The sequence below is a fragment of the Ichthyophthirius multifiliis genome (assembly GCF_000220395.1).
Source record: "Ichthyophthirius multifiliis unplaced genomic scaffold scaff_1120509249679, whole genome shotgun sequence".
In the NCBI taxonomy this organism is placed as follows: Eukaryota; Ciliophora; class Oligohymenophorea; order Hymenostomatida; genus Ichthyophthirius; species Ichthyophthirius multifiliis.
In genome coordinates, this window is record NW_004087471.1 from 1 (window position 1) to 13582 (window position 13582).

Consider the following 13582-nt stretch of genomic DNA (forward strand, 5'->3'; position numbering starts at 1 on the left):
TTAATGATAACCTAACATTTTTTATTTTATTTTTAAATAATATAAAACATATAATATATAATATATTATAAACATTTTATATATATATATAAATATATATATATATATATATATATATATATTTATTTTTTTATATATCTTTTTTATATATTTTTTTACTTCCTGGCCCTGGAACTTTATTATCATAATATTTTAGAGAATTTGATTTTTTTATTCCCATTGAAAAACCTAAATTATTAATCCATTATGAATCGATATTAAAAGCACCTTTTTTTTAATTCAACAGTATAAAATAAAAATTAATAACCTGGTCCAGGATTATCTTAATAATTAATTTATTTTCTTTAACTATATCCAAATCTAATTTTTAATATTTAATAATTTTAAATAATTATTTTTGTTTTGTTTTTTTTTTAAAAAAAAATATATTACTTATATCCTATTGTAGTATTTAATTATTTTGTTTTATAATATCCTGGTCCTGGTACTTAATCTGATCTTTGTTATAACCTGGAAGAGTTTCCAAATTAGCATTTACCATAAGGTGTTTTAATAAAACTTTTATTATCTTATATTAATTATTACTAATATGCATTTGGAGCTGGCGTATCACTTTTGAATTATTACAGTTATCTATATCCAAAAGTAAATAAAGAACTCTTACATTTAGGCATTGGGTCATAACTTCCAGGACCTACTTCAGAAGGTTTAAGAATACTTTTAAATTTAAGTCCGAATTTATATTCTATTTTGCCATCAACTTAACTATAATTTTTTTTATAACTACCTGGACCTGGAACTCCGTTATAAAAATTTAAATTTCTAGTATATTTAGAAAATCTAAATTATTTATTTATAATAATTAATATATATTAAATATTATTTATATACTTAACATTAGTTAAATTTGGTTTATCTAATAATTTTGGAAATCCGTAATTTCCGGGACCTGGATATTTATTTGTTTCACTAAGAAACCATTTCGCTAATATATATATAAATATATAAATATATAAATATATATAATATTATATATTTAAATATATTAATATATATATCATATTTTTATTTTTTTACATCTTTATGAAGTTCCTAATGAAAATGCACCATTAAATAATTGCATAATTTTTTTTTTTTTATTATAGTTTTTATTAATGAGTTTTAATAATTTATTATTTGAGATTTTTTTTTTATTATTCTTTTTTTTTATTTTTATAAAATTTATTTATTTAATTATATATAAAATTATTTTTAAGATTTTTTTTTTTTTACTAAATTATAAATTTTATAAACTTCATATAATCTATACCAATAATTAAAATATTAATAAAACACAAAGCTAAATATAAAATATTTTTATATAAAATCCTGTTTTTTTAAGTATTTATAATATATTATATAAATAATTTAATATTTTAATATATATTATTTCGTAAAATCTTATTATTCTTACTAAAAAAATTATAATATAACATATTTAATTTAATTATGTTTAAATTAAATTAAATTAAGTTAAATTAAATATATATATATATATATATATATGTATATATATTATATTATATTATATTATATTATATTATATTATATTATATTACTAAAATAATTAAAACATGCATGAATATATACTAATAATAATTATAATAAAATAAATTACATTAAATTTAAAATAAGTATAAATTTATATTTTATATGGGAAACGAATATTGCAAAAACTGTTATTAAGGCAAATAAAAAGAATTTCTATCAATTTTTGAAAATCAATTAGAATAATAAAATACATCAAATTATTTACAACAAGAAGACTAATTATTTTAAAAAGTATAAACAGAAAATAATATTTCTATGAATTTTCAAAAATATGACTATATTATATAAAACGATTATAATATTGATTCTGATAATAATAATAATATATCTAACATAATTTAATTACAATCTTAATAAAGGTAAATATTAAAAAATTATATCAAACTTATTTTTTAAAAAAAACTAAAATAATGTATATAATAATATGCTTATTTAATTTTTTTTTTTTTAAAAAAAAAATCACTTCTTAATATTCCTTTTTTTCAGTACAAATAAATCATTCAGTCATACTTTAGTTGGTAATAATATAGATTTTTAGGATGAAATAACTGATTTTTTATAAAAAAACATAAATTATAAAATATAAACTAATATAGAATATTATAATTTACATAACATTAATAATAAAAGCTATATTAAATAAATTAATAAGGGGATAAATATTATGGATATGTCAAAAATAACAAAAGAAATGGTTTTGGAATACTAATATGTACCAATGGATGTTTTTATGAAGGATATTGGCTAGATGATTAATTTTCAGGAGAAGGTTTTTATATAGATGAATAAGGAAATTTTATTAAAGGAAGCTTTAAAAATAATAAACCTAATGGACAATGTTTATTAGTAAAAATTGATGGCTGCAAATATGAAGGAGAAATGTAAAATAAAAATTGTTTTTTTTTAAAGCCCATTTTATTTATTTATAAATGATAGATTTTTTTTTTTTTTAATTATAAAATATAAAAAAAAGGAAAAATGGATAAAAAGATGGATAGGGAGAAGAAATAACAAATAAAGGAATGTATTATAAAGGTTAATATAAAAATGGTTTAATGAATGGGCATGGGAAATATATAATAGATAATATATTTGAATATGAAGGAAATTTTGAAAATGATTAAATAAAAGGATATGGTACTTGTAAATGGAATACAGGAAAATAATATAAAGGATATTGGCTTAATAATAAAATGCATGGAAAAGGTTTATATGTATGGGCTGATGGGAAAAAATATGAAGGCATTTATTATTTAAATTATTTTATAATTTATTTATATTTAAGGTAATTTTTATAATGATTAATTTAATGGATATGGAGAATTTTATTGGTAGGATGGTATTTTTTATAAAGGATATTGGAAATAAAGTAAAATGAATGGATAAGGAATATTAGTTTCGCCAGATGAGAAAGCAATTGAAGGCGAATGGGTAAATGGAGAATATTAATAAATTATAAAATGAAAATAATATTATTAAAATATAAATATAGTTAAAGTTTGTATTTTTATGTTTTTTCCTTCTATATATAAGTTTATTATGTTAATTAAAATTACTATTTTTATACATTTTTTTTTATGGAGTTAAATTATATTAAAATTATGAATTTATTAAAAAATTTATTAATTATAATAAATTATTGATTAAAAAAAAAAAAAACTAAATAAATATATATATTATTTCTTTATATAAATGAAAAAAATAAATATGATTATAATAAAACTAAAAAAAAAAAATACTAAAAAATAGATTATAATTTATTCTAAATATACAATTTTTTATAAAAACTATTTAATTAAATAATCAAAAAGTAAGGAAATCAAATAGAAATATTTCAAATAATTGAAAATAATATAAAAAATATATTTTTTTAAATAAAAAAAAATTACTAGTTTTTATTGCTTTTATAAATTAAAATTAAGATAAAATAGTATTAGACTAAGCCTTTATTTACTTATTATATATATTTTCGAAATAAAATCATAATAAAAAATATTTATATATAAATTCCAATTATTATATAAACGAAAAATAATATAAATAATTAATGTTCTAATAATAAAAAAATTTAAAAGAAGCTAAAAAAAAAGCACTCTTTATTAATTAATTAAAATAAATAAAATTATGTACAGTAATAGTAACATTAATACTGACTTTTATATATTAATTTGATTCTAGAAATCGATTTAATGAGGATTATGCTCTAATGTATATATGAATTAATGAGAAATAAAATATTTGATATAAAAGTTTTTTTACTTTATAAACTTTTAATGAAAAGAACTAATTTATAAGTTTTAAAACTTAAAATATAAATTAAAATAATTAAAAATAAAATAAAATAAAAATAATATTAAAAAAATAAAATATATCTTTAAAAAAATTATTTAAATTTTAACATATTTTTTTTTCAATTATTTATTTAGTTTTCTTCACTTTTTTTTAAATGTTTTTTTATTTAAAAAAAATATAAATATTTAGAAAAATATTACTTAATATTTAAGGAATATCCAAAGATTTTTTATCCTAAAAGTGAAAAAATTTATGAAGATATTTAAGTTTTCAAATACTCTACAAAATCATCAAATAATTATTTATAATTATAAATATTTTGTTATCTTATATAAGGTTAAATTATTAAAGAAACACCATTTAATCTCTTTTTAACAAAAAATAAAAAATATATTTAAAAAGTAAAATTATTTACAGTAATAACTGAAGATGTTTTTAAAAATACACAAACTTTTAAATCTTAAATTTAAAATTTTTAAACTAAAAAATGATATGAATATTCAATATTATTATTAGAACTTTGTGATTTTGAATTTTAAATAAAAGAATTTATCTAAAAATAATTTTTAAAAAAGAATTAATAAAAAGGTAAATATATATCTTCTGTGAATTTAACTATAATAGGAGGAACGAAAATATTAAAATTTTCATAAACATCCCAATAAATATTTTAATTTATTCCCATTACTTAGAAATATTGTTATTCTACTTTTATAAATTTTTCATTTCCAGTAAATTGAATCATTTATGAATATTCATTATTAAATTCTTCTAAATTTTATAAATTTATTTCATATAATGTTAATTCAAAAGTTTGCTATAGAAAAATAAAATTTAATTGTAAAAAAATATATAAATATATAAATTTATATAATAAATATATTTATATATATATACATATATATACATTTAATTTTTACTTTTTAATTTTTATGTTATTTAGTTATATAATTTAGATTTTTCATTTATAATTCTAAAAAACATTTATTTTAATTATTCATTAATTAAATACTGGAATTTCCTAATTTATAACATATTTCATTTACAAGATAATCATTATCTTTTTATTATTTTAAATTTTTAATATTATTTTTTAAATGTTCTGTTATCATTTAAATATCTATTTTATTTAATTCTTCTTCTTACTATTGATTTATTTAATTTTGTATTTATTGCTTACCCTCTGAATTTATTAAATATTAAAAAAATTCTAATATTTCCAAAAAATTAAAAAAACTTTAAGAATTTACTTTAGAATTTAAATTTTATACTTCTAAAACAAGCTTATTACATCTGTTATCCTAAAATATTTTTTTTATATTATTTTTTAATATTATTTAAAAATTGTTACTATATTATTCCACAAATATTAATTTATTTTTTCAAACTTTTATTCTAAACAACTAAAATCCATATTACATTTTTCTAAATCAAAATATTATAATTTTATTGAAACATTTTTTCCATTTATAATTTTTTAAAGATTATTTTAAATTTCTTAATTTTATACCCAAAATACTTACTATTTAACTTGTTTGTTACTAATATAACAATCCAAAGCTTCAAAAACTACTTAAAGATATTTTTTTTTATCTACTTTTAATTTATCATAAGGTAGTATCTAATCATTAATAAAAATAAAGCAATCTTATTAAGAATGTATAACCATTTATATTCCTTTTTATTCATAAAAAAGGTTAAATTCAGGATTTATGAATTAAATAGTAAGTATAGTTCTTTCTTTTATTGAATTTTATTAAAAAGATTAAATTGGAAGAAAAAGCTAATTTAATTATTATTAAATTTAATTATTTTAAAATTCTTATAAAAACTTTTAAATCTAATCATTTTTATGACAAAAGAAAAAATTTTAAAAAATTTAAATTAAAAAGGAAGAAATTAATATTTTGCAATTATTAAAAGAAAGAAAGTTTTTTATATTTTAATTTTAAAAATTAAAATTTTATTAATAAATTATTTCTTCAGAATATAAAAACATTCCAAATAATTGAAATTCATTTTAATTTTTTAAATTTACTTCTTCTTATTACTATTTTACAAAATTAATATGAATTCTTTATTTTATATCTAAAATATATTTAGTATCTAATTAAAGTTTTTAATTTCTTAAAAAATTATATTGTATAAATCATTCTCATTATTAAATATTTAATCTTAAAAATTATCTATATATCAAAAAATTATATATATATATATATATACATATTTAAATTTATATAATTATGTATTTAATTTTTTTTTTTTTACATGACTATATTATTACAGGATTTTCTTTTAATATTGAAGCCTACATTTTATTTAATTTACCTTTTGTTTCATTTCTTATCCATTTATATTATTATGTTTAAACTTTTTATTATTTTATTATATTAAAACTTAATTCAATATTCTCAAATAATAATTAAAATCCTATAATTTATTTAAATTAGCTTTCTTCTTTTTTATTAAACTTTTAATATAAGTCTTAATTAGATAATAATATTATAGTTTTTAATATATTAAATTATAAATTAATTTTTTTTATATGTTAAAATATATTAATTTAATTTATTTCTGAATTCAACTTATTTTCAATAAATTAATATATTATTTATAAAAATCCTGTATAATTCTATAAAAAATAATTAAATATATAATTATATGTTTATATATTAAAATTTTTTATACTTCTATCTATTAATTTTTAATGTCTTTTTATTATTTTTATTTGGTTTTTTTATAAATATTTTTGCTTCTATTTATTTTATATAATAATAAAATATCATTCCTAAATTAAGGAAGCTTTGTTATCCATTAAATAAATTCATTTTAATAATGTATAATAGGTACTTAACTATTTTTGATTAGATTTCTAATATTCTATTTTGTTTAAAAAAAATTAAATATATAATTACAAATATATATATATATATATATATATAATTAAATATTTAAAATTAATAAATCTATATACATTAAATTTATTTTACTTTAATTAAATTTATATACAATTTTTTTTTTATATCTGATAAATATAATTTTTTATATTTAGATTAAAATTCTTATTATTTATATTTTATGATAAAAATATCATATTTTATATTTTATATCTTAATTTAATATAAATATTTTTTTCTGGATATATATTTATATATAATATATATAATATAAATATATAAATATATAAATATTTTTATGTTATTTATATATATATATATATAATACATTATTTTCTTAATTAATTTTATCTTAATATTATATTTAAGGAATATTTAATTCAATTATGATTTCTAAATATTTTGATTTAAATTTTTCTAAACTTTATAAATCTAGTATAGCTTAATAATGGTTATTTTTTTCACAATTCCATAAAAACTTAAAACTTATTTAAATCTAATTTTTTATTTTTTAAAAATATATATTAAAAAAAAAAAATATTACTAAAGGAATTTTTAAAATATATGATTCTTTTTTTTTCTAGGTTTTTATTTTATATATAATTCTTAACATTAAAATTTAATTGTAGAATTATGATAAAAAATCTAATAATTTCCTAAACAAACCTATATTTTTTCTTATACTTCCTCATAAGGGAAAACATCAGTTAATAAATTAATTTTAATTTTATTATTTTAAACCATCATAATTTTTCCATGATACTATAATCGAACTTAATCCCAAAACATAACATTAAATTCTTTTTAATCTTCTTAATTATCCAAAAAATCAATGTTTTATAAAGTTTTTATTGTTTTTTTATCTTAAATACATTTCTATATCTTATATTCTTCTTTTAAATTATCAAAATCATTTAAATGTTCTTTAAAAATATCAATTTAGCTAGCAAAATTGTGATTTTTATTCTCAATTGTATTTTTATATAAATAATCCTGATTTTTATTTTTTCCAAAAATTAATTTTAAAATTTTTAAAATTTCAAAAAGTCCTGAAAAAATGCATAAACCAAAATTAATATTAACTTCTCCTAAATCAGTTAATAAATTATAAAAAATTTTCTTTTAATTAAAATAATTTATTTATCCGAAAATAAAATACACATAAATTAATCCCTTATTGATATCCAAAATCTAAAAAGAATAATCTCTTATTTACATATATATATTTTCTATATCAAATTGACAATTTAGGCATTTAAATTATTTAAAAATACTACTAGGAACTGTTTAGTCTGATAAAAAATCGATTCTTTAAATTTTTTCCATTAATAATTTAAAATTTTAAGTATTATCTAAAGGACCTATATTTAAGGAAATATTCAGAAAGCTAAAATCTAGTAAAAAATGTTGGTTTTTTTCCTATTTGTTTAAATAAAATGTGTTTTTTTCATTATTATTTTTATTATTCCTTTAGAAATTTTAATATTTTAATAAAAAAGAGTTCATTTGAGTTTCTTCTAATAAGAAAGATAGTTTTTTGATTTTTAAATTGATTTTATTGTCTATTAATTATTAAATAAATGGTAAATTTTGAATACCGGATGATTTTTTATTGATTTTATTTGCAAAATTAAACTTCTTTTTTAAATTTTTATATGTTTCGTTTATATTGATTATATTTTTATATATATTTTCTATATATTCTTAAAATTCGTTTATTTAATCACTAAATAAGAATTCTATTTTTTCTAAAAAAACTCCTTTTTTATTTGAAAATTTTAAGTTTTTTGTTTCGAAAAAAGTGTAATTTATTTAATTTTAAAGTGAAAAATTTTAAAATTTGATTTTATTTTCATTTTTTTTAAATAAATTTATTTTTAAATTTTGGATTTTTATTTAAATTTTTTCGATTTTTTTCATTTCAAAAATAAAATAAAACTCATTTATTTTAAAAATATTCTTTGTTTTTTTTTTAAATTCTCCATAATAAAAAGCAAAATTTTCTCTCTTTTTTTTTTTTGTATAATTAAAATATCCAAAATTAAAAGAATTGAAAAAATTTAGAAAATTTTCAATTTGTACTAAATTCATTTATATCTAGAAATTATCAAAAATAAAAAAATCTATATTTAAAAAAAAAAACACAAAAAAAATTAAAAAAAAAAAATATTTATTTTTTTACTTTATTATAGTTTTTCATCAGATTTAATAATATATTTAAACTTCTCAATATGTAAAAGTATTTCTTTATTATCATTTTTATAAATCTTCTCCATTTGAATGTTATTATAAATCTATTCATCATTAATTTAAAAACTATTTCCTCTATAATCAGATTATATTGAATAGGCACAATCATTAATAAATATACTCAAAATATATTCATCATATTATTAATATATTTAAAGATTTTAAGTTTCGCAAAGAATATTTTCTAAAAAAAACATTAATTTTGGTTCAAACTAATATTCATTTTACTTTTCAACTAAAATTTTTAAAATCAAATCTTCGCGAATTTCAGATTCAATATTATTTTAATAAAAATATGAATCTAAATATGGTTTATATAAGTTAAAATTTCTTTCCAAAAAAGCATTTTAAATACAGTTAAAAAACATTCATATATCTAAAATCCTAAATTAAATTACAAAATTTAATTTAATAAAAAAGCACTAAAAAAATATGTATATAAATATATATATAAAAATAGATATATATAAAAAATATAATATATATATATTTTTATATATATACATATATATGTATATTTTATATTTACTTTTAATTAATCTTAAATTTTTATATTTTAAAAAAACTAAATTTCTTTTTCTGTATTAAATTCAAATTTTCCTTATTATAAATGCATTAGATTAATTCCTTAATTAACTTCATAAAATCCATATAAATTAAATTCACTAAAATTTCCTTTAATAATATCATTTAGTGTATTGTTTTCGTTATAAATCGTATATATATCAAAATTGCAATTTTTATAAACTAATTGTACTTACATACATTTATGTGCATTTTATATTGTAATAAAATCTTATAGATTTATAAAATCTATGATAATATTTTTACACTTTAAAGTAATTATTTTAGGAAATAAATTATCTTATAAATATGTATTTAAAACACGATTTTCGATATATTTATTTATTTAATTTAGAAATTTTTGTGTATACTTTATCAAATATTATTTAATTTTTTTTTTTTTTATATAAAAATGTTACTTTTAAATATCTAAATGTGGAACAACTATATGTAGAAAATCTAGCTTTTATTTCTTACATTTATATATGAATTTTAGATTTATTAATACAATTTATAACCCCTAGTTTGAAAGGTATTTAGAATTCAATTTGTATATTGGAAAAAATAATATTTTTTTGAAATTAGTTATATTAAGTATTTAATAAAAGTATTTATATTTCATCAAATTATGTATTATATTATAAAAATGATTTCTTATTTATTTTATTATTTTTTAATTAAAAAATTATAAAATTAATTTGAAAAAAATACTTTATTTATATGGAAATTTTGCTAATTTATAAAAAAGCGAATTTTTAGTTATTTATTTTAAGTGTAAATTAAAAAGTCTTCCTTTTTTAAATTTTTTCAATATTATTTTCTATTACTATGATATTTATGTTTTTAGTATTTATTTTTATAAACTGTAAAAAATACATAAAGGAAAAAATAAAAAATCATTAAAATTTTTCTTTTAAAAAATTTGCTATTTTTTATTTTTTCTGAATCTTTTAATATTAATTTTAGTATTTTTTTCAAATTTATTAAAAGAATTTCTTAATTTATTTCATTTTTTTCTTAATATTAAATATTAATTAAATAAAGATTCTTTTTTATTTTTATTAAAGTATTTATATAGTATTTAAAACAAAATAAAAATTACTTTTAATTCAAAATAAATGTTTATTTATTCAATATTTAATACAAATTATTTATTATTGAATGAAAAATTTATATTTGGAATTTCAATGAAAATCCTTTCAATTAAAGAATTGCAATATAATGGAATCATCAATAAAATATTATTAAATTTATTATAATATTTAAATTATAAAGATAAAATTCCTGTGTATTTTTTAAGTATAAAAATAACCAAGTTAGGTACTGTAAAAAGAATTATAATAGTTAGTAATAAAAATAGAATAAAAATTTTTAAATATTAAAAAGAAAACAATCATTTTTATATTTAAATGTATTTAATTTTGAAATAAAATAAAAATTTAAATATATATATATATATATATATATAAATATATATATATATATATATATAATAATTTTTTTATTTTATTTATATATTAAATTAATTATTTATATATAATTTAAATTAGAAAATAATATTAATTAAAAAGTATTCTTATTTATATAAAGTAAAAATATATCAAATATTTATTTAAAATAAAATAAAAAGTATTTTCATTTTATAATATCATTATAATCTCATACACATATAAACATTTATAATAGTAATTTCTAAAATCAATTTTTGTTTCTAAAAAGTAAATAAAAAGGCCAAAAAATTAAATAGAAAAAAAGTTTAACTATTTATTTTTTTAATGATAATCTTTTTTATTATTACTGATAAGTTTATTAATCTAATTATTAAATAGGATTTTAATTTTAAATCAAATTATTATTTTAAATTAAATTATTATTTTTACTTTAAGTGCAGACTTTTTCAATTCTAATAATTTTTTTTTTTAATTATTAACTTTTTGTATGAGTTTTTTATTTTTAGATTAAAAATTCATTATCATTTGATTTAATTATTTATTTTTCTATAATTAAAAACTTAATTATTTTTATAATTATTTATTCATCTTTTCTAAAAAATGATAATTTTAAGTATTTTTTATATTCTAATCATCAATAAATTTGATAATTTAATTATTTTGAAAGACTTAATTATCCAAAACCTAAATTTTTTAATGACAATTATCTATTAATTTATACTAATTTTAGCAGACAAAAACTTAATATTAATAATTTTTTTAAATTTCTTTTATATTTTATTCCAATTCTTCATTTTTTTTACATTAAATTTAATAACCTTACCTATATTTACCCAACTCTATTTTTTAAAAAAAACTTCTTTATTTAAACTCTCATTCTCCTTTTATAAATTCTACAATTAATTTTAAAAATTAACCAACTAAAATTAAAAACTTTCATTTTCTTTATTTTAAATCTAATTTTTTATACCTAAGTATTAAAACAATTTAAATTTTCCTTTAAAAAACTTTTATTTAAATTTAAAATATTTTAATCTTTTTATAAAATCTCAATTATTTCTTCTGCTCTTTTTTTCAAGTTTTCCAAATCGAAAAACTACTCCAAATCTTTACAAACCATTCCCTATATTAAATCGAAAATTTCTTTATATTAAAAAAATGCTTTTTTTAATTTCCCTTCTTCTTCTTCTTTTTAACTAAATCTCTTTTAATGTAATTAATAAACAATCTCATAGTTTTCAAAATCATATATTTTTTATATTATTTCTTCTTTATTTTTACCTTTAAAAAGCTTTTCGCCTATAAAAAATTCATGTAAAATACAACCTAAAGCCCATATATCGACTTTAAAATCATGTGTACTATGTTAAAACTTAATTTAAAAAGGGGACATATAGCATACATTATATTCATTAATCTTATTTTTTTTTTTTTTTTTGAAAAATAAAATAAAAATCGTTTTTTATTAAATAAATGAAAATATACTTCTTAGTATTTATTAAAATTTCCTAATTTAGGTAAATATTGACCATTTGAATATATTTTTAAAAAAATGTTTTTAGGATTTAAATATTAATGTGTTATTTAATTTTTTTATAAATCTATTAGAGATTCTATTAGTTATTTAAAAAAATACATTACAGTAATTGAATCTATGTCATTTTTTTCATTTTCGATTATTTTTTTTAATGATATTTCACATAATTCAGTTATTATATAAGTCGTTTTATTTTACTAATTCTATATTATGTCTATTATATGAGTTATATATTATGAATTTTTCATTTTATCTTTTATATTTTGGTATAATTCGATTTCATTATTGTAATATAGGTTAATTTTATCGTTTTTGTATTGTTTTAATATTTTTATTGCGGATTTTTGACTATGATAGATACATTTATATATTTAAAAGAACTCTTCTTCGTAAATCTTTTCTTATAAATTAAAGTTTTTTTTTTAAATATTAAACATCTTCTTAATTTTTAATATTATTTACCTAATAAGTATTTATTTATTTTTTTTTAAAAAAAAGAAATTTAAAAATAATATTTTTATAATTTTATTTTAAACTAATATATTTAAATTATTAGATTATAAAACATATTTTTTTAATAAAATATATTTTTATATAAGTGTTCTATATATAGTTTTTTTTTTTTTATTATTAGAAAATATTTAACGTTTGATTATTTGTTAAAAAATAAAATTAAAAATTGAATAACTAATTTTTTAATATATATATAAAGATTTCATTTTAAATTTTTATATTTTCTTAATATTATATTAATTTATATTCTATGTATTTTTTTTTTATACTATATAAAAATAATATGTTTAATATATTAAATAAATATATATTTTTTATTTATTTATTTTTTTTTTAAAAAAAAAGAATATTTAAAAAGCTTATTATTTATATCATATTTAATAATTATCTATATAAAAGATTAATTTATTTTTTTGTATCATAATTAATAACTATTATAATTGATTTTATAATTTATTTATTTTTTATTAGATTATATTAAATTGCCT

General features: G+C 13.6%; 1 protein-coding gene across 1 annotated transcript, besides 26 other annotated features; it reads left to right on the forward strand. All coding sequences in view use genetic code 6, as the record gives it.

Annotated features, from left to right (window-relative positions):
- Positions 1–36: 36 nt before the first annotated feature.
- Positions 37–121: a microsatellite.
- Positions 49–122: a microsatellite.
- Position 123: 1 nt separating this feature from the next.
- Positions 124–158: a microsatellite.
- A 691-nt stretch (positions 159–849) lies between these two features.
- Positions 850–907: a microsatellite.
- Positions 908–988: 81 nt separating this feature from the next.
- Positions 989–1063: a microsatellite.
- Positions 993–1055: a microsatellite.
- Positions 1064–1492: 429 nt separating the features above from the next.
- Positions 1493–1523: a microsatellite.
- Positions 1522–1595: a microsatellite.
- Positions 1523–1597: a microsatellite.
- Positions 1598–2242: 645 nt separating this feature from the next.
- On the forward strand, positions 2243–2891 carry IMG5_022380 (MORN repeat protein; the record flags this gene model as incomplete). Its single annotated transcript, XM_004039412.1, has 2 exons — positions 2243–2471; positions 2564–2891. Coding segments are annotated over 2 exons (557 nt in total), but the record flags the coding sequence as incomplete, so codon positions are not given.
- Positions 2892–3894: 1003 nt separating this feature from the next.
- Positions 3895–3935: a microsatellite.
- Positions 3896–3959: a microsatellite.
- Positions 3918–3961: a microsatellite.
- Positions 3962–4730: 769 nt separating this feature from the next.
- Positions 4731–4788: a microsatellite.
- Positions 4732–4772: a microsatellite.
- Positions 4789–5187: 399 nt separating the features above from the next.
- Positions 5188–5221: a microsatellite.
- Positions 5222–5667: 446 nt separating this feature from the next.
- Positions 5668–5700: a microsatellite.
- Positions 5701–6390: 690 nt separating this feature from the next.
- Positions 6391–6447: a microsatellite.
- Positions 6448–6785: 338 nt separating this feature from the next.
- Positions 6786–6843: a microsatellite.
- Positions 6800–6824: a microsatellite.
- Positions 6844–6912: 69 nt separating the features above from the next.
- Positions 6913–6990: a microsatellite.
- Positions 6991–7021: 31 nt separating this feature from the next.
- Positions 7022–7103: a microsatellite.
- Positions 7104–9459: 2356 nt separating this feature from the next.
- Positions 9460–9547: a microsatellite.
- Positions 9466–9518: a microsatellite.
- Positions 9548–11036: 1489 nt separating the features above from the next.
- Positions 11037–11085: a microsatellite.
- Positions 11086–11429: 344 nt separating this feature from the next.
- Positions 11430–11470: a microsatellite.
- A 1669-nt stretch (positions 11471–13139) lies between these two features.
- Positions 13140–13179: a microsatellite.
- The last annotated feature ends 403 nt before the right edge of the window (positions 13180–13582 follow it).